This window comes from Astyanax mexicanus, chromosome 11, assembly GCF_023375975.1.
Source record: "Astyanax mexicanus isolate ESR-SI-001 chromosome 11, AstMex3_surface, whole genome shotgun sequence".
NCBI classification, from domain to species: domain Eukaryota; kingdom Metazoa; phylum Chordata; class Actinopteri; order Characiformes; family Acestrorhamphidae; genus Astyanax; species Astyanax mexicanus.
Window position 1 is genome coordinate 15,625,636 of NC_064418.1, and position 20,738 is coordinate 15,646,373.

General features: G+C 36.5%; 1 protein-coding gene across 1 annotated transcript; it reads left to right on the plus strand.

The window, feature by feature from the left end:
* Positions 1-2,519: 2,519 nt before the first annotated feature.
* On the plus strand, positions 2,520-20,517 carry rnd3b (Rho family GTPase 3b). Its single transcript, XM_007250612.4, has 5 exons — positions 2,520-2,895; positions 3,011-3,098; positions 15,928-16,037; positions 17,918-18,046; positions 19,558-20,517. Exons 1-5 carry the CDS (start codon positions 2,791-2,793, stop codon positions 19,801-19,803), a joined length of 678 nt encoding a protein of 225 aa, XP_007250674.2. The 5' UTR covers positions 2,520-2,790; the 3' UTR covers positions 19,804-20,517.
* The last annotated feature ends 221 nt before the right edge of the window (positions 20,518-20,738 follow it).

A 20,738-nucleotide genomic window follows, 5' to 3' on the forward strand; every position in this document is an offset into this window, starting at 1 on the left:
AAAGTTTGGGCACCCCTATTAATCTTAATCATTTTTAGTTCTAAATATTTGTGTGTTTGCAACAGTCATTTCAGTTTGATATATCTAATAACTGATGAACACAGTAATATTTCAGGATTGAAATGAGGTTTATTGTACTAACAGAAAATGTGCAATATGCATTAAACCAAAATTTGACCGGTGCAAAAGTATGGGCACCTTTAACATTTTATTGATTTGAATACTCCTAACTACTTTTTACTGACTTACTGAAGCACAAAATTGGTTTGGTAACCTCATTGAGCTTTGAACTTCATAGCCAGGTGTATCCAATCATGAGAAAAGGTATTTAAGGTGGCCAACATAGTTGTTCAGGGGAAGGATACAAAAAGTTGTTTCAGAGAGTCGCTCTCAGAAACTCAGTAAATTCCAGCGTGGTAACGTGATTGGATGCAGCACCTGTTCAAGTCCAGTCGTGAAATTTCTTCTCAACTGAATATTCCATAGTCAACTGTCAGTGATATTATAACAAAGTGAAAGAAATTGGGAATGGAAGCAACTTAACTCTGTCATTCAATTCCTACAGACCTTCAAACTTAATGTAGCTTCAGATTAGCTCAAGAACAATAGAGAGTAGAGAGCTTCATGGAATGAAGGCAATAATTTTTTTCTATTTTAATGTGTTTAATGTTTGTGTATAAGATTTATTGATGTACTCTGTAAGTTAGTAAGTTGTTTCTAAAAGATTTTAAAGACTTATTTTTAATTTTCCTCTTGATTTGTGTACATTAAAACTCTGAAGCTGATTCCTTAACTTGGCAAGGCAAGTTATGTTAAAGTACAAGTTACTTACCCACTTAAATTCTAACGTAGCTACTGATTTTAAAAATACATGCATGTCTGTTTCCTGACATACCTGTTCACAGCTCTGAGGGCTAATTAAAATTCCCTCCACGTCAGAGTCCACATAAACCCATTCAGCTCTCCTGTTGAGTCAGACTCGCTCTTTCACTCTGACAATAAAGCAACAAAAGGGTCTGGCTGAATCACAGATTGTGATACATTAGTGTGGTGCAAGCTAAACATTTTCTTTCTCACTTCTCAGGAACAATTAGCTAGCTAATCTAGGTCATTTAATTAAAGAAAACATTTAAAAAGCCACTTTAAATATACACTGTATAATACCATAATTTGAATCCTGTTTTGGTGCTGTTTAGTGCTGTGTTACATTATGCTCAAATACATATGCACTGTTATGACCTAAAACAAAATTTATCTTTTTTAATACACTGGCAGACTCAAGGGGGTGGCAGGGGGGACCATCCTCCCTGTCCGAGTGCCTTAATGCATTTTATAGTGGAGACAAACAAAGGGCATAAAATGTGCCCAATTGCACTTCTGGTTGTCCTTCTTGTTGTGAACAAGCCCCTTCCTGCAATGAATTATAAATATTTGCCCCTAGATCAAGGAAATATTGATAATGTGTCTTAATAAGTGCCATCTGTAGGTGCCCTTTTGCTAGTTTTTGAGTTAACTAATAGCCACAGCCACTGTAGAATTTTCATATGCCAGACGGGCTTAATACAGTATGAGCTGTAACTCTGGTAGTCTAATGCAGTGTGTGAGGATGTGAAACACTAAGTTTTATTTGTAGCTGTAAAGTAATGACCTAGAACGGATTTCAGTTAATAGCTGTGCTGAACTTGATAGTTACTTTGATTAATTCTCTTCTTTAAGTATCATCAAGTGCAGTCACAAAGAACATCTAAAAATACTTTGTAAAATGAAAGACTCAAAAGACTCGAAATTACGACTAAGCATCTCAAAATAATCACATAATATCACAAATAATGATTTAGTATCTCAAAATAATGACTTAGTGTCTCAAAACAATGACTACATATCTCAAAATAATTATTTAGAATCTCAACATAATGATTTAGCATCTCAAAATAACAATTTAGCATCTCAAAACAATTAAATCTTAGACTTAGCATTTCAAAATAATGACTTAGCGTCTCAACATAATGATTTAGCATCTCAAAATAAAGACTTATTATCACAAAATAACGACATACTGTCTCAAAATAATGATTTAGTATTTCAAAACAGTATCTCAAACTAATAATTTAGAATCTCAACATAATGATTAAGCATCTCAAAATAAGGACCTAATATCATAAAATAAGGACTTAGTAAAATAACAAGTAAGCATCTCAAAATAAAGACTTAATATTACAAAAGAATGACTTTGTATCTCAAAATAACAACTAAGCAAAAAAGTGAGATACTATCTCTAGACAATGAGGTATGATCTCAAAATAGTGAGATAGTATGTCACATTAATGAGATAATGTACTTAATAAAGAAAAAATGAATCCGTGTTGGATTTTTTAGGTGGTGGGAATGGGCTTCCTACCTGTGGGCGAACTAATTCCTGAGTTTGAAAAACTGTCCAATCAGAGCGCAGCAGGCGGAACATCACTAGCCAATCCTGGCTCGGTGGGCGGGGCTGTTCGTGATGCGGAGCTGAGCTCCGTTAGCAGACTGTGACAGTGCGGAGGGAGAGCGCGCGGAGTCAGTACTTCAGTACTTCAGAGTTCAGAGCGGGGTTCAGAGTCGGCTCACTTTAGTACGGGATGAACAGCTTCACAGATTAAGCAGTTAAATATCAGCGGAGGAGTCGATTCACGGGAGTGTATATCTGATCCAGCTGCGTGTGGATATGTTTCAGCAGGGAAGCTCGTTTACGGTACTTATTTAGAGGCTGGGGGGAGAAATGAAGTTCTCAGTGATCTGAAGTATCTGGAGATGGATCCCAAACACGATATGAAGTGTAAAATGGTTGTGGTGGGCGACAGCCAGTGCGGGAAAACCTGTCTGCTGAGCGTCTTCGCCAAGGACTCGTTTCCAGAGGTGTGAAAAGTTCCTGGGCTCATATTAGAGCAGGCACTGTGTGTGTGTGTGTGTGTGTATCTGTGTCTCTGTGTTGGTGTTTGTGCTGAAGAGCCTGTGCTGTGTTTCTCTGCAGGGTTATGTTCCCACGGTGTTTGAGAACTACACAGCCAGCTTCGAGATAGACTCTCTGAGAGTGGAGCTCAGTCTCTGGGACACTTCAGGTAAAGATCTCACAGTTCTTTAAGACTAATAGACCTGACTGCTGTGGGGATAGGAACTGTAGATACAGTTCATATGTGGAATTATATTTCTTTGACCAATTAAAACTGATTTAAATGCCATATACGGTACCAGTAAAAAAATTAGACACACCTTCTCATTCAATGTTTTCTTTTATTTCTGAATTTAATGTATTTTCTACATTGTAGATTAAGACATAGAATACATATGAGATGATACGTTTGTAGTAAACAGCAAAAAAATGTTTGTTCTCCACAATCCCCTGAACTAAACCTGATCAACTGAGCTGGTGATTTGAGTTGATTTCGGATGAGCTTAAAGCACAAAGGAAAAGCAGCAACTATTGTTCAGCACCTCCAGGAACTCCTTTAACACGCTAAGAAAACAATTCCAGGTGACTCTACCTCATGGAGACACTGAGATTAAAATACCAAGAGTGTGCAGATCTGTCCTCAAATATATTTGTGGTACTTAGTATAATCTAAAGTATAAGTAAAAAAAAAAAAGAAAACACTGAATGAGGAGAAAAAAAGGTGTGTCCAAACTTTTGACTTATATGGTATTTAGCTACTTATAGCTACACATAGAAAACAGTGCACATAAGACCCTGTTACTTTGCGCAACCTATTGTAGATTAATTATTCTTGTGATAATTAATACAAACTATTTTAATAATATGAATCTAGCACTTGTTTTTTGTATTGATGGACTGACCAATGCTACAAAATATCTTCTCTGACTTGAAAAATGTTCATGCTATATAGGAACATATTTCAAAAGTTTGTATTAAGAATGCAACAAACATTTGGCAGCATAAAATGATTTGGCCAAAAAATGGCAAAACAATATAATTTATATTATGTGATGTTTAAAACATTCTGTTATCAGTAAATATGTTTAAATTGTATTTTTGAAACAACATTATCTTTAAAAAAAAAAGGCTAGACAAACCATAAATTTAGACTGTTTACGCAACTGGTGAAAAATGATTAATTAGTGGCTAACGATTTCAGTTTAAGTTTTTATTTATTTATTTATTTTTTTTTTTATGGTGCATCACCACCATATAAAACTATTTATATAGAACCATTGACAAAATGTCTTTCACCAATGCCATGAACAATTTAATGGTTCTTTAATAGGTCTTTTTAGACTGACTTCCTTTAAAAAGTGCCATTTTGTAGATTACATTTTACATTTACAGCATTTTAGTTCACACTCTTATCCAGAACAAGTTACAAAGTAAAGCAGAAATTGAACCCCAGTCTCCCACATGGAAGCTCCCTGGCAGGCGGTGGTGTTATCCACTGCACTACACCAACTGATAAATGGTTTGTTGATATAGCCTATATAAATCCACCAGCAGTTAGTTAACTTATCTAATGCCCTTATTGAGGCTGTATGTTGAATTCAGAGTTGAATTTACTGTAAATGCGTTTTAGAAGGGGGCTGTGGCCCTGTAGGATCTGGCTCAGATAAGAGGCCATGCCGAGTGACGGCGTGCCTCTGGAATGTTGGATAACGTGGCCAGGATGGGATCATTTCACACAAAGTTATGGAAAGCTTATGTTCTCTATCTGGCTACACCCTGCACTGTTGCTGTGCAGTGGAGAGGATTAGTCATTCCTTCTTCATCACGGCTGAACTGATCACATGAACGCATGATTACGTACTGACAACACACACTGTAGCCTATGCTGTGACAGATTAGTAGAATGTGCTTTATAAAAGTGTGAGGGGGGAGGATGAAAGGGTTGTGAAAGACTTTTCCTGTTATCTGTGGGTGTCTATTACTTTCGTTTTCAGATTTTTAGAGAGTTGCTTGGAGGAGCTCATGCTTGCTGAGTAAATTGCAAGGATTGGAAAGTTTGAGGATGTCTAAAGCTTTGGTTCTGCTGACAGATTTGATTCTGCTGACAGTTTCTAATTACTGTTGGTGATCTGCCTCAGGCTTGATTTGCCAATCAACGTCTGAGACCTTGTCAAATAAAAAATACAGTCTAAAAATAGAGTCTTTGCAGGGCTTATGGTGTCCAAACTTCTGCTTTCTGTTTTCTATGTTTAATTACTTATGGAGAGACTGTGGTTAGTACTTCTCAGTTCAAAAAATGACAGCATTAACTAAAACTAAGGACTTTTAGTTTTAGGTTTAGGTTTTACAGAATCTATTCATTTACATTTAATAGGAAATTAATTCACTGTTCCATTTGACTTGCTGAGTGATGACTGGGGTGATGTTGTGGCGAGTCTCATTTCATGTTTTTTTGGCCCAAGTCAAAGTTTATATTGGCCAGGAAATAAATTGCAGACCCCCTGGCTATCGGTCACAGACCCCTGGGGGTTCCCAGACCCAGCTCTGAGAGCTTTGGGTAAATACTACTTAAAAAGGAGTTCTTTGACTCAATAGTGGAACTTTTTCTCATTGTGTTTAAAAGCATTTTTATATGTTTTTGACAAAACTATTAACAAATGTTCTCCTTCAGTGTAAAAAGCTCTTCAACCAGACAAAGAACAGGTTTAAGGTGTCACAGTTTTTACTTATAACCCTTCCTTTCTAATAAACAGCTGGTTAAAGTTTATTTTTTCACTGCACTTGCATAAATTAAATGTGGTTTTCATTTATTTGGCTTTAATTTAATGTTGTATTAAAATAATGTAAACAGTGCATTGTGGCACAATGAGGAATCAAACAGTTCACAGAGTCAAGAAATGCATGTGTGTGTTGCTGTGCAGTGCTGGTGTGTGACAGGCTTTATATTACATTGCAAATGATCTTTTCAACTGTCATTTTTTTATTATTGTGTGCTACTTTAATATACCTTACTTTCTTCTCTCCTCTCTCTGTCTTTCTTATTTTTCTCTACTTCAGCAGATTTGTAATTGTGATTTCATGACATTTCATGAAATCCTGAAGCAGCAGTGGCAATAGTTTTATATTCTAACAAATATATATTCTTTTAGGGGTGCAGTAGTTTAGTTTCCAGGTTGTCTACATTCTAAACGTTATATGCAGTTCTACAAAACATTCTGACAGTTTTAGTGGCAGTGGAATACCGGTTTGGACCGGAGGTTCGGTCTTTGAAACAAAGTAGCATGTGTGAAAGGTTCCACAAACCATGGTCCAGATCAATAGAGGTGTTCTCGGTTCTTCGGTTATTTTCAGATCAATAACAGGAAGTTGAGTCAGTCTTTAAACATACCAACAGTGAAACCAAAACTAACCAGATTAAATGCAGTATACACAATGTAACAAACACATGAACCTTGGTGCAGACTCTAATGTGAAAACGTCCTTTCAGTACTGGCAAACACCAAATCACAGAAGCACAGAGAACTCCATATAACTCCATAACAGTTTGTCTTTTTTATACAACTTAAATCCATTAGTAAACTCTGGAGCTTCCATTATATAGTCATGATTTAGGATTTTGTTGTGTTAATCTGTCGATTTTACCTCTTTATTAAATTGAAAATGCTTGGAACCAGAGTGGAAGAGTAGTATTGGTTAGTCACTGTGAGGTTCTTTGACTTGTAAAAAGAATGAAAAGCTTTTTTTTTTTTTTTTGCTATATACTAGTATACTAATGTGTTGCTGCTCACAACTTTTATGGAGTTGCAGATTTCATTTTCCAGCAGCACTGCCCACACTGCCAAAAGAACCATAATATAAACATTTTCTGAGACTCTGAGATTTTTTGGCTAATATATGAGTTTCATATTTTTAACTGAATTACTGAAATAAAGTATTGTTTCAATGGTATTCAATTTTTTTGCGATAGTAGATTCTTTGAAGCGTGAAACACAAAGTGCATATAAACATCTACCATGCAAAGAAAAGTTTGTCTGTCTTTTTTTTTTTTTTTTTTTTTTTTTGAGATGCCATAGTTCTGTGTAGAGCCCTGGCCCTCCCCCGTTTTAAAGGTGTACTTAAAATCACTAAGTTGTCATCTACTGCGTATAGGTAAAGACATCACACCACCAAAACACTAATATTCTCCTAAAATCCAGAGAGCGCTTGCCAGCTGAAGGTCTGGAGATGATTACCACCTACAGCAGGGTGTTGTTATTGGACTGGCCTAAACCACCGTCTGCTAACCTGCCAGTCTGGTCTGCCCTGTTGCTCCTCTGGAGTGGAGTTAGGGGGTCGGGAGCTAATGCTGGAGGGTCTTCCCCTGTGTGACCTCCAGCTGATTGCTGTTTCTTTGAGGTCCCCAGTGGGATTTGCTGATGGAGTGTGTACTTCATCACACGGTGCTCAGGAAATGCTGTCACCCTCCAACACACTTGGTCTGTGCTTTCATTCCACACATGTAAGATCATTCAGACTCTGGAACGGCCCTTGAAGTAAATATTATTGTAAGGTAATACTGCTCGGGTGATCATTTGGACAACTCAAGTCAGTTCGTTTGGCAAGCTGTACCATGAGACATGTAGACCATAGACTAAAAAAGATCTGTACTTACGTTTTAGGTACTAGTGCATAGGGGTGGGCAATATTATATCGTATACAATATATCGTGACACAGAAATATCATGATATTAAAAATCCATATTGTGATAATAGGGCTGTTCTGTCTTAAAAGTAGTCTATTATTTACTGTGAAGCTTTAGGTGTATTTATTGTATAATTGTTTTAGTTTGCAGTTTATATGCATGCACTAAATATTCTGCAATATTTTTTGCTGCATTATATTATTTTATGCTATATTATTTATTTTGCCACATTATGATTATACTGTTATACTATTATACTATATTCCTGAAATGAATGAATTATTTTAGTTTTCCTATATCACCAAGTATATCATTATCGCAAAAATACCCTGAAATATTGTGATATTATTTTAGAGCCATATCACCCATCCCTACTAGTGCATACGTCTGCCAAATAATAAACTCCAAATTTCAAACTCCAACTAGTGATGTGAAACTGACACCAATAAAACCATAATTCCTGGTATTTTTTCATTTAGGAGTATTTTATCCTCTTCAGTAACACTTCAGTATTGTGAAGTATCATAGAAAATTGCATTGTGATATATTGAGTATCATTGAATCACAATATCACAATATCATCATTACTGTAGCAACGTATAGTGATAATATTGTCTCGTGAGATGCCCTGTGATTCCCACCCCAAGAGTGAACTAAATGTTCATTTGTAACTTCAGCTATGATACAAAGCATTAAGACTTCTAGACTTATGCCTGTCAGTGTCCTTCAACTTAATAAGGCTGCTATTATGAGTTATATATTTGCACATTATCTATATTTAAAGACTTAAGGCACTTAAATTTATGTTATTTAATTCATATCCAGCTCTGGGAAAAAAATTATGAGACCACTTCAGTTTCTAAATCAGTTTCTCTGATTTTGCTATTTATAGGTAAATGTTTGAGTAAAATTAACATTGTTGTTTTATTCTATAAAGCACGGACAACATTTCTCCCAAATTTCAAATAAAATTATTGTCATTTAGAGCATTTATTTGCAGAAAATAAGAAAATTTCCAAAAGATGCAGAGCTTTCAAACCTTAAATAATCCAAAGAAAACAAGTTCATATTCATAAAGTTTTAAGAGTTCAGAAATCAATATTTGATGAATCAGATTTTTCATGCTTCTTGGCATGTTATCCTCCATCAGTCTTACACACTGCTTTTGGATAACTTTATGTCACTCCTGGTGCAAAAATCCAAGCAGTTCAGTTTGGTTTGATGGCTTGTGATCATCCATCTTCCTCTTGATTATATTGCAGAGGCTTTTAGTTCGGTAAAATCATATTTTTTTAAAGTGGTCTCTCTTTTTCCCAGAGCTGTGTTTGCTATTTATTGCCATCCATCCATCCATCCATCCATCCATCCATCCATCCATCCATCCAGCCATCCAGCCATCCAGCCATGACTGCTCTTAGAGTGCAGGAGCGTCACACAGAAGTATGGATACAAATGCTTACCCTGATGATTTCTGTATCTGCTATAACTATAGATTATCTCTTATTTAGAAACAGAGATAAAAGAAGTCCAAGGGGAGTCTTTTACACTTATTAAGAGGTGGAATTCAGCACCTGGAACACCTGGAAAAACAACTTCCTGGACTGACAACATTCTACAAACCAATTAATATGAAGTATAGCGAAACTTCACGTGGGAGATGATGGTAGAACATAGTGTGAAACCGAAACTAACCAAACCAAATGTATATAATGTAACGCACTCACACCAACTTGAGTTCAGACTTTTGGGTGTAAAAAAAAAAGGCTCCTAAACGTGGTTTAGCCAATCATGTGTGTGCGTATGTGTTTGTTTATGCAGCTGGCGCTTGTGTGCTGTTCGGGTCTGTGGGACCCGTTTTCATTTTTCATCAAATAATACTAAAAAAATATTTTTTCTAACTCAAATTCATTGGCATTGGCTCATTTTTTGTGAAAAACATATATCAAAACACATTTTCGATAAACACACACTGTACACCCCCCACCCCCAACCATTTATATTACATACAGTATGTTAGGCCAAGGGCTAATAAACATTGCTTCATTTGTAAATTTGAAACTAAACACATTTTCTACTCATATCTTGAGTTTAGTTCATCAAAAAAAGAGTAGCACTTTTTAAAAGAAATGTAACATAAGAAAGGTAAAGGGCAAATTTTAACTTGCAATATTTAGGTAAAGCAAGCATGTGTAAAGCATTTTAATGTAAAATTGCTTAATTTTGCTGAATTAAATACAAGTAACAAAGCAAACGAGTAACACAAATATGAACACCACACAAGGGTTAAAGACATTTAGTACTAAACTAAACTAAACACTCTCTCCTTATATACCCCAGTGTTTAGATTTTATTAAATATGCTAGTAAAAATACAAGTGGGTGAGGTCACCAAACCCCAAAAACACACTGATTCAGAGCAGCTGTTCCAAAGCTAAAGCTCAGCCCTGCAACCAAAGCAGCAGCAGCAGGAATCTGTTCACTTCACCAGACACTCAGCGTTTTATTTAAACAGGCTGTAAAAAACGGACACTTTTAAATATTTCAACCGGAGGTGCTGGAGAGACCTCAGCTCTGCAGACTGTAGTCTCTGCACTCATTTCCAGACCCTACTGGCTTTCTAGAGCAGAGTCATCTCCCAGAATAGAGCTGTAACCCAGTTAAGCTCCTCTGCATATGCTCTCTCTATTCTTTTAGTGGGACAGTGACTTGCAAAGGGAATCCCACAGTGAGAAAGTAAGACAGCGCTTTGGAGGAGGCAGGTATGGAATGTCCCGGGAGGATTATGGGGTGCATGAGCAGACAGGCCCTGGTGTAGATCTTAACAACAGAAAAAGAATGATTTTATTGACATAGTGAAGTCCTGCAGATTCAGGTTCTTTTTTTTTTTTTTTTAAAGAAGTAAATGATACACGTGCACATTTTAGCCATCAAGTTATCCTACTTAATCTTCCTAAATGTGGTCAACACTGACAAAAACAGACTCTGGTTTGTTTTCACTCTTGTTGCCTTTTGGTTTGGGTAGATGTGTCTTGCGTTTTTTGAGGCTGGTAACTCTGAGAAACGTATCCTGTGTAACAAAGACTACTTTCAAAGTTCTTGAATTTTTTCAGATTTGCAAACCGTCATTTTTAGGTCATTTTTGTCTTTACATAATTAATTAGTTCTTGCCATAATATGGATTAGAAAATGACTCAAATAGAGCTATCCACTGTATACCTGTAACTCTACCTCTGCACAACTTTACAACTGATGCTCTCAAACACATTAAGAGAACAAGAAATTCAAGTTCAGCACAGCTGTTAACTGAAAGACATTCCAGCTGACTACCTCATAAATCTGACTGGGAGTAATCTAAAATATAAAACATATTCTGGTTTGTTTAAAACGTTATAATAATTCCATGTTTTATGGAAATAATTCCATGTTTTTATTCAAATAATTCCATGTTTTTATATAGTTATAGTTCGGATGACTTTAGTGTTAATCTTAATAAGTAATGAAAAACACTGAATTCAAGGTGTATCCAAACTGTTTTACAATACTGTAATAAAATGTGATATATTGTGATTGTTTAAATCAAATAAAAAAAGAAACTGTTTTAGTAAAAAAAAAATAATAAACCATCATATTTATTAATTAAAATGTAATTTTTATCCAATCAGGACAGTGTGATGTAATTAAAAAGGACAACACTGCTATCTAATGGGTGGGTTTAAATAAAAACACTTAATAAACCAATGTCTGACCCCAATCTATATATATATATATATATATATATATATATATATAAACTAATACTCAAAAAAGTCAAAATTCTGTTTAAAACACTTATACAACATCCTGGCACAATATCGATATGTTCTTACACCTCAAAGAAAAAATTGGATTTTCTTATACATACCAAAAGAACCACACCAAGATTTTGTTGAGAGGGGGGTGGTACTGGTTTCTGATTTGTAAAGTACTTTTGGGTTACTTGTTACTTTAACATAAAAGAAAAGTTAAATTTTTACATTCAGATTAAAGTGTCCTGTGTATCTTCGCCACATAGCAAACCATACCATCTTCTGTCCTCATCAAACAAGACTTGGTGACTGCCAGGAAGCAGAAACTCTAGGGATTGGTTTTGTGCAAAAATGATTGGGAGTGAATAGGAGGAACGGTGGATGAGAAAATTACAAATACAAGAGTGCAGGTCAGTATATCTTTATACTGTAATTTTCAACCTGCTACGAATGCAGATTTAGTTTGATGGCTGCCTTCAAAATCCTGTTTTAAGATGGTATATATTTAAAATGTTTGAGCATCAGTTTAGCAGAAGTACAGTGGATGGACACACACTTTTTAACCTCATTTATTCCTAATGGAAAAATATGAATTAGATTATCTGAAAACCGCAAATCATAAGTTGATATCTTGAGAACTGCTGGCCAAGTTTTGAAAGCATTCAGTGCTAATTTTACCATTTAATACTGTTATCAATCTCTGTGTCTTCCTTGCTCTCTCTGTAATGAATGTCAAGGCAGAGACATCATAACCAGTCTTGTTCTGCTGATGTTTCTTTGTGTGGATTTGTTTTAGTTGGAACTGATTTTCAGACAGATAAGAAAAAAAAAACTGTGCCATCTTGGAATTTACTCTCGACTCTGTTTTAACATGCCTGCGCTTTCTGGTAATGGCCCTGGGTGCATAATCATAATTATAAGAGTCTAAAATCGAAATAATTGTTTGTATTTCTAGTAAAGTTATGAAATGCTGTTGAGTGTAAAGGCCTGCAGGACGGTTCAGCTCAGTGAGTCATTTAACCGTTTAGGGACACTCCCTCAAGGAGAAACGATTTCTTCATGGTTTTGCATTGAGTTGATCATTTGTTGCTGTTCAGGTTTGGAAGCTTTTCTGTAATAGTGAAAGTGTGTCAGTTTTTTTTTTTTTTTCTTTCCAGTAAGTCACCCACTAGGTTAGTCTGTATAAAATGTCATCTTAACCCTGAGGGCAAAGCTGCAGCTCTGATATCACGTCTGTTTTAATTTTGTTTCCTCTTCAAAATTCCAAAAACAGCATCAATAGCAGACATATATCACAGAGACACACAACTGTCTAAAACTAAGACCTATTGTAACAGAAACACCACAAGAACTTGATCACTTTACAGGAATAAAGTCGAAAACAGTTTCTTTCCCTCTAGATGAGTTTCAGTACTGCTGGCGCTTTTCCGTATGCATCAGGTTTCAAGTTTCCCAGAACATTGTTGGAGAAACTCACCTCAGGCTGTAATCACACCCTTTCTGCTGTTTCCTCTTGAAGATGCTATGCTCAGAGCTGATATCTCTGTAACAAAATGGTGTTTGAGCATGCTAGTGGTTTAATATTGGTGAGAGCAGTGTTTGTGTCTGGCGTTCCCACTGCATTTTAAGGTTGCATCGATTATTTCAATCAACCTTTATTTTCACTCGGGGAAAAAACATTGAGGGTGACCCTCATTTACAATGTTGCCGAACCTTTATAACAGCAGAGGGATTGAACACATTTAATAATTATTTAGAAATAATAAGAAATAAAATAATAAAAAATAATAAAAGAAGTACTCATTTTAAATCAACATGTAATAAAAAAAATATGTCAAACAGAAAATTCGAAAAATAGCATTAAAAAAAAACAAATTTGAGACATTAAAAGTAAAAAAATTATAAAATATAAAATAAGTACATAGATAATAGTAAAAATAAAGTAAAATGTTAAAAATGATGTGATTAAATAAATAATAGAACTAAGAACAAGAATGAAAAATGAACATTAAAATAAAATAAAAAAATTAAAGTAATAATAAAAAAATATATATATATAGGCCTGGACAATAATTCGATATCGGTATTCATCGCGATAAGAAATGTTTCAATAACGGTGATATCAGTTTTGTGGTATATCGATATGTATTAGAATCACGGACAGGCGTTTTTTACTGGCGTCAGCTCGCTGCAGAGCTCAACACATTCAGCCCCCGTAGCTGGGCTACGTCAGTGCGTGATGACGTAACCACACAGGTACATAGCCAAACAGGCTAGGCTAGGCAAGGCTAGATTAAAATGGCTAGGCTCGGGTCCGCTTCGCTACGCAGCAAAAATGTCTCGCGCTGGAGCCAAACGGAGCCGGGACGAGCGGATCCAAGGCTAAGGTAGACACGGTTCGGTCGGCCCCGGATCCTCGAGGCTGGCCGCGGGTCCGCTCGCTCGGCCGCGGGTCCTCGAGGCCGGCCGCGGGTCCGCTCCCTTGCCGCTTTGCTGCAAATTGTGCCGGAGAGTGCAGCCGACCAGCAGCGGTAATGTTAATACATCTAATCTGTTCCACCACTTCAAGCAACTCCACTACATACAATATTTTTCTTATACTGACTGAAGCACTTCTATAGCTTATGTTGTAACTAAGTAATTTATAGTTGATAAAGCCTGTATGTTTGTTTATTTGACGGGAAAATCTTGTTGCTTTTATGTATATAAAGGCTTCTTGTATTCTATATCCGAAATTATATCGTATTGACCGAAATTTAAGGAATATATCGTGATATAAATTTTGGCCATATCGTCCAGCACTATATATATATATATATATATATATATATATATATATATATATATATATATATATATATATATATATATATATATATATATAAAGAAGATAAACTAATAAAAAGTCATTTAAAACAGTCACATGCTTTCTGATGGTGATTAGAAACTAAAAGTTTAAAATGATTCAGGGTGATCCCAGCGAGCTGAGCTTCAGTGATTCCTGTAGTGAATTCCAGCTCGTTGGTGCTGCTCTGTAGCTAAAAGCAGATTTTTCCAGTTCACTAAAAACACTCAGTACCTGACAGGTGATCCAGTCACTGGAGCGAGTCAGATATACATTATTTTTAAGTGAGATCAGTGAAGATATATAAGATGGCAAATGCCCAGAGAGTGATTTATAAATAAAAATTAGCCAATCAGTACTTTCCACGTTTAAACAACATCTAGACATTTAAATGCCTTTTTAAATCTCATGATCAGCTGTTTTCTATTGTTTTTAGAGATGAAGGATGTGGCAGAAATAATCATTTACTAGTTGACTTATCGAAGAAAAAAAAAACAGCAGATTAGTCGACTACCAAAATAGTCCTTAATTGCACCTCAACTGTATTTACAAGATAGATTGTACATGTGTGGTTTGTTGTGGTTGATTTAAAAAAAAAAAGATTATTTAATTCAAAACGATCTTTGCCTAAAGATCTTGTATCAAGTTACATATATAAGCCCAATTAATATATAAGCCGACCGATAGAAGTGCTGGCATGCCAAACTAGCTCTAGCACGTCACTCACAGCTGTAATTACACAGTGTGAAACTGGTATTGCTTCTCGGCCTCTCTGATTGGTGGCTTTGTCTGTATGTCATTAGTAAATGACCTATAGAAACTCAGGAACTCTTTTGGGACACACATGTCTCCTGAAAAGTTACACATTAGCGATTAGTCGACAGTGAATTTTGGATTAAGTCATTTGGATGAAGTCCTTTTTATGAATAGTAGTTTTTAAGAATCTGACACTGCTAGTGCATTTTGTCTGCGTGACACAGTAATGTGATAAATACTGTGTACCCTAAAAATATATATTTTAATATTGTGGCAGAATATTTTTACAATATTACCCAGCTCTGTCAGTTCATTATTACTCATACTGTCAGTTTCTTTGGCCGTAGTGTAAATTCGTCATTTCCTTGCACTGTGTACCTGTACTCAGGTGGAATGATAATAAAAGCCCCTTGACTAGAATTTGGGAGGGAACTGTACGATGGCATTTGGCCAGAGAAAGATAAAAAGTAACAACCACTGTGTTTCTCTACAAACAGGAAGAGAGGGCCTGTTCCAGTCGTTGTTAGATCATTCTTTTAATCACCTTTTTTTTTCTTACAAATGTATTTTTATTTATTTATTTTTATTTTTTGGCCCAATTTAGCTAGGACGATTGCCCCACCCATTCAGCTGCTACTTAGATGTATATCCCCCATCACTAGTGATGCCACAACACAAGGAGGGTGAAGACTAGCACATGCCTCCTCTGATACGTGTGAAATCAGCCTCCGCCCTTTTTTTAAACTGCTGCTGATGCATCATTGCCGAGTAGTTCCGATACATCACCCTTTGGAGTAATGAGGGAAAAGAGCTCTATCTACCCACCCTGATGGCAAGCTGCATGACTGGGATTCGAACCAACGATCTCCTTTGTTTTTAAGGATGTGTTGCAGATTTTACTAAACGGTCTACTCGTTTACTTTTCCTACAGGTTCCCCTTATTACGACAATGTGCGGCCGCTGTCCTACCCTGATGCAGATGCGGTTCTCATCTGCTTCGACATCAGCCGACCAGAGACCCTGGACAACGTGCTTCGTAAGGTGGGTATTGTGTAACCTCACACCCTGGAATCGATCCATCGACAGAAGTGGTGGACCAGCGCTTCGGCTTAATTAGAGCTGGACACTGACTTCTATTGACACGATGAAGACTGGGCTTTGTGTTAGTGGGTCAAGTGGTTCGGCAAAAGCGGTTCAGACTCAAGGGGGTGGGGGTTGTTGGGGGGGTCGCGGTGGGCTTTGATTCCCTGGCATTCACGTGAGGGGAATGAATAGGGGGGCCAGTGAGAATGTGTTTACATGAAGGCTTTGTGTGGTCGAGTGCTGTGTGACCTGTGATGTCACCGAGACTCGAGAAGCAAGCTCAGAGCCAGTGGATAGAACTGTGGTGAAATTAAAGAGGGTGGGGGGGTGGGGGGGGGTGGGTCTGCACAAAGGAAAGGACTCAAAAGCTAGATTCTCTGGGAACTAACTTGATCAGAGGTATTTAATTACATTACTGGACAGAGGAAATGACAGATGACTTAAAATTGACCTATATAGATATGTAGAACCATGCCTTAATATTATTGGAAAAAGCACCCATTGAGATCACCAAAATAATTTTAATAAACATATTTCTCATTTTTATAGGTCTTCTATTGAATAAAAGAAATCTGAAACAAGTGGAGAATATTGTATATGCATCACATAATATAAAAAACAAAATTGTATGGGACAAATAAAAAGTAAATGAGACATAAAATCACATTATTTTTAGGCCGCATTTGTGATATCAGTATTCTTGGCACTATGACAAAATACTGTAAAATATTTCCTTAATTTTAAGGCTATACTACTACATTTTTATTTAGTATTCAGTAGGGGTGGGCGATATGGACCCAAAAATAATATCACGATATTTCATGGTATTTTCGCGATAACGATACTCTTGACGATTTGACGAAATACTGAATAAAAAAAAAATGATTTCAAGAATACACTACTGCACCAAAATGAATATTACATATTCTTATTACTTACAACATTTTGGCGATTATTATCGCGTACGATACGATATGACACACCCCTAGTATTCAGTACCAGTCAAGTTTGGACACACATTTTTCATTGTTTTTTCATTATTAAAACATTTTCTGTGTTTTATATTAATACTAAAGTTATCCAAACTATGAAGAAAAACATATGGAATTATTACTAACAAAAAAAGTGTTCAACAAACCAGAATACGTTTTATATTTTAGATTCTCCAAATTAGCACCTCTTACCCAGATTTAGCAGTCAGCTTTATGAAGTAGAGTCACCTGGAATTCAGGCTTTCAGTTAACAGCTGTGCTGAACTTATCAAGAGTTAATTACATGAATTTCTTCTACTCTTAATGTGTTTGAGAGCATCAGTTGTAAAGTTGTGAAGAGGTAGAGTTAGTATAGAGTTAGTCCTATTTAAGTAATCCACTAATCCATATTATGGCAAGAACAACTCAACTATAAGTAAAGGAGAATGAAGAAATGAAGATTCAATCCGAAAAAAAATCAAGAACTTTGAAAGTATCCTCAAGTGTGCAGTTGCAAAGACGCCAAGAAGGTTATGATGAAACTGGCTCTAATCAGCACCACCCCAAGAAAGGAAGACCTGAGTTACCTCTGTTGCACAGGATAGGTTATATAACATTGTGCTTTTTTAGACATACCAAAACATAACTGATTGCTTAATTTCACAATGACTTCTCCTGTATTTTACTCTCATTATTGAACACCAAACTGTTATATCTTAGGTTTAAGCAGCATTTTCTATGTTTTACGATTCAGTAAATGTAATGATTTCAATGTTTGTGTCACAGAACAGGCTTTACTATGTGTTGTTTAGCAAAGGACCATAGATATACAGTATTTTTAAATACTATGTTTGTATTTTATTACAGTGGAAAGGAGAGATTGAAGAATTCTGCCCTAACACTAAAATGCTCCTGGTGGGTTGCAAGTCAGACTTGCGCACAGACCTGGCTACCTTTGTGCAACTTTCCAACGAGATGCCACTGTCCTATGATCAGGTAATGACTAAGAAATCATCAAAACAAACATAAATTGTTCTAAATGTATACAGTAATGAATGAGCTTGACAATATGTTGATATTCATTTCTTTGTTGATGCTCAACTACGATTTAACTAAATGCTTCTTAAAGTGGGATTGATGAAGAGTGAATTATTCTCTGTTTAATGTAACTTTACACATAACCCTAACTCTATTCCCTAACCTTAAACTTGGGTTGAGTTTATGGTTGCATTGCTTAAATTATAAAATTAGGGGCACTGAGTGGTCCAGCGGTCCGGGAGGTTGTTGGTTCGAATCCCGGTTATGCAGCTTGCCATCAGCTGCTGGAGCCCCGAAAGAGCACAATTGGCCACCCTCTCTTTGAGTGGGTGGATGGTGCTCTTTCCCCTTATCACTCCTAGGGTGATGTTGATCAGCACAAGGCATCTGTGAGCTGATGCATCAGAACCCAGTCACTGCTCTTTCCTCCGAGCGCACTGTGATGCTTCTCGGAAATGCTACATCAGCAGCAGTTAAAAAAAAGAGGCGGTGATGATATGCAAGTCTTCAACCTTTCTTTTGTTCTCTCCTGAAATGTCTCACATGCGCACATTGATAGATGTATAAACGTCTCCTTCTTCACCAACAACAAAAAAACTCATATTTGAGAGGTGACTCGTAGCTTTATAAAGGGAAATGGATGTGTTAGCAGCTCATATGTTGAACATCTTTTGCTGGAGTGGAGAGAAAACAGCTGGTCTAAAGTACATGCCCAGTTCGAGGAGGTGAAAAAAGGCCAGGCGGTTTGCTTTTGCTGTTTTTGCAGCTATAGCTGCACAGCTGCACCAAGAGATGTGTGGTACCAGAAAAAAAAAAACGTAGCGCATGCGTAACAGCAAAAAAGACGCATGAATTCTGATTTGACCGTTGACATCCATGTCTCATGTCTATGAATTCGAATACGTATCTGATTTAGGACTACTTATGAAAGTGACTCAAATTTAATTTGAAAAAATTGTATTTGGCACATTAACATAGCCATGAAAAAATCAGATTTGAGACACATTGTGCAAAAAAATCGGATTTGACTCTCTTCAGCCTGGTAATGTGAACGTAGCCTTATTGTATTGGTACAACATTTTGCTTAGTTCAGAAAATAAAAATAATTCAAATCAATAGAAATAAGTTGGTAATAACCTGAAACATACTATAATATTCTGTCATCAGGGTACAAATGAGGAATTTCAGACATTTCAAGTAAATAAAAAGATATCTTAGATATTTAGCTAAGTTATCATTTTTTGCAGTTTAGATGTAAGTTTTAGGGTTAGTTTAAAGTTAGAATTATATTTAATTGAAAATAAAGCATTTAATAACTATTTAGTTCAGAATTTAAGGTGGAATTATGTGAGGTTTATATAATGGACCAATCAAGTAAAGTGATATCATTCATTTAATCATTTCTGAACATGCAGTAAAATATTTGATATTGAAAATGTTGAAAATATTTTTGTTTCTTTATTCTTCAGGGATCAAACATGGCCAAGCAACTGTCAGCTCCCTACATCGAGTGTTCTTCTCTACAGTCAGAAAACAGCGTGAGGGACATTTTTCACGTAGCTACGCTGGCCTGCGTCAACAAGAACAACAAGAACGTCAAACGCCACAAGTCCTCCAGAGCCACCAAGAGATCCTCCCACATGCCCAGCAGACCTGAGCTAGACTCCATGTCCTGCCTGAACAAGACCAAGGCCAAAACCTGCTCTGTCATGTGAGTGGAATAACCGAGAAATATAAAACAGACTCTCAGGAGATGTTACTTCCACATGGATTCATTTCCCATTGGGATTTGTCCAAGAAAAAACACATCCATTAGAAAGTTAATGGAACATGAACTGGGAGATAATATTTGCACTTTATAAAAGTTTTCATGGACTCCTCTCCAGCTGTAAGATGGTTTCACCATATGCAGCTATTTTTGAGAGCTTCACTGCACTGAGGCTGAAACAGGCGAGACGTGAATTAATGATGATGAAGCTTTCATTGATGTTCCACAGCCTTACTTCCCTTTTTAATATATGCAGCCTAGAACTGATGGAGTCGAACATTAGGCCTGCTGTGGCCATCGAGGAAATTTCAGAACTCTGTGTTGTTAATCTTTAAATTCCTACAGCAGGCGCACAAAATGTGAAGACAAGACTGGAAGCTAGGAGCTCTTCTTCTTATTTCCAGGATATTTCCTCCTTTTGGATTGAGTCTTGAGACAGTCACCCAGTTTGTGGATATACAGTAACTAACACACCTTCATAAATCTACCACTCGTGTCTGAATGGTCTGTTACACTAACCTCAAATGTGATCCTTGACCAAAGTGAAGCTTGATGTGCTGTGGTTCGTCCAGAAACCAAACCCACTGCAAATACGTATGGAGAATTTTTGGTGCCAAGTTTTGTAAATGAAACATGAAGCAATAAATGAAGTTTAAATGTTCTGTGTGTTTTAATCTCTTCATTACTAAGTGAATGCCAAGAAACAATGCCAAGAGCCAAGAAAAAAAAGCTGTTGTATGCAGAGTCTCTCCCATCTCTGCTTCCTCAAAGACTTTAGAGGTGTCTCGGGATCCTCCCTTACATTAATCCTTCCTGAACGGTGACTAAGTTTTAGGCTACATTCACACAGCAGGTAAAAATGGCCCAAATCTGATTTTCTGA

Excerpts from the sequence above, each read along its gene's own strand:
- rnd3b (XM_007250612.4), top strand. The coding sequence starts at position 2,791 with ATGGATCCCAAACACGATATGAAGTGTAAAATGGTTGTGGTGGGCGAC. Across the intron at positions 2,896-3,010 it reads CCAAGGACTCGTTTCCAGAG|GGTTATGTTCCCACGGTGTT; the intron begins GTGTGAAAAGTT and ends GTTTCTCTGCAG. Across the intron at positions 18,047-19,557 it reads TGCCACTGTCCTATGATCAG|GGATCAAACATGGCCAAGCA; the intron begins GTAATGACTAAG and ends TTTATTCTTCAG.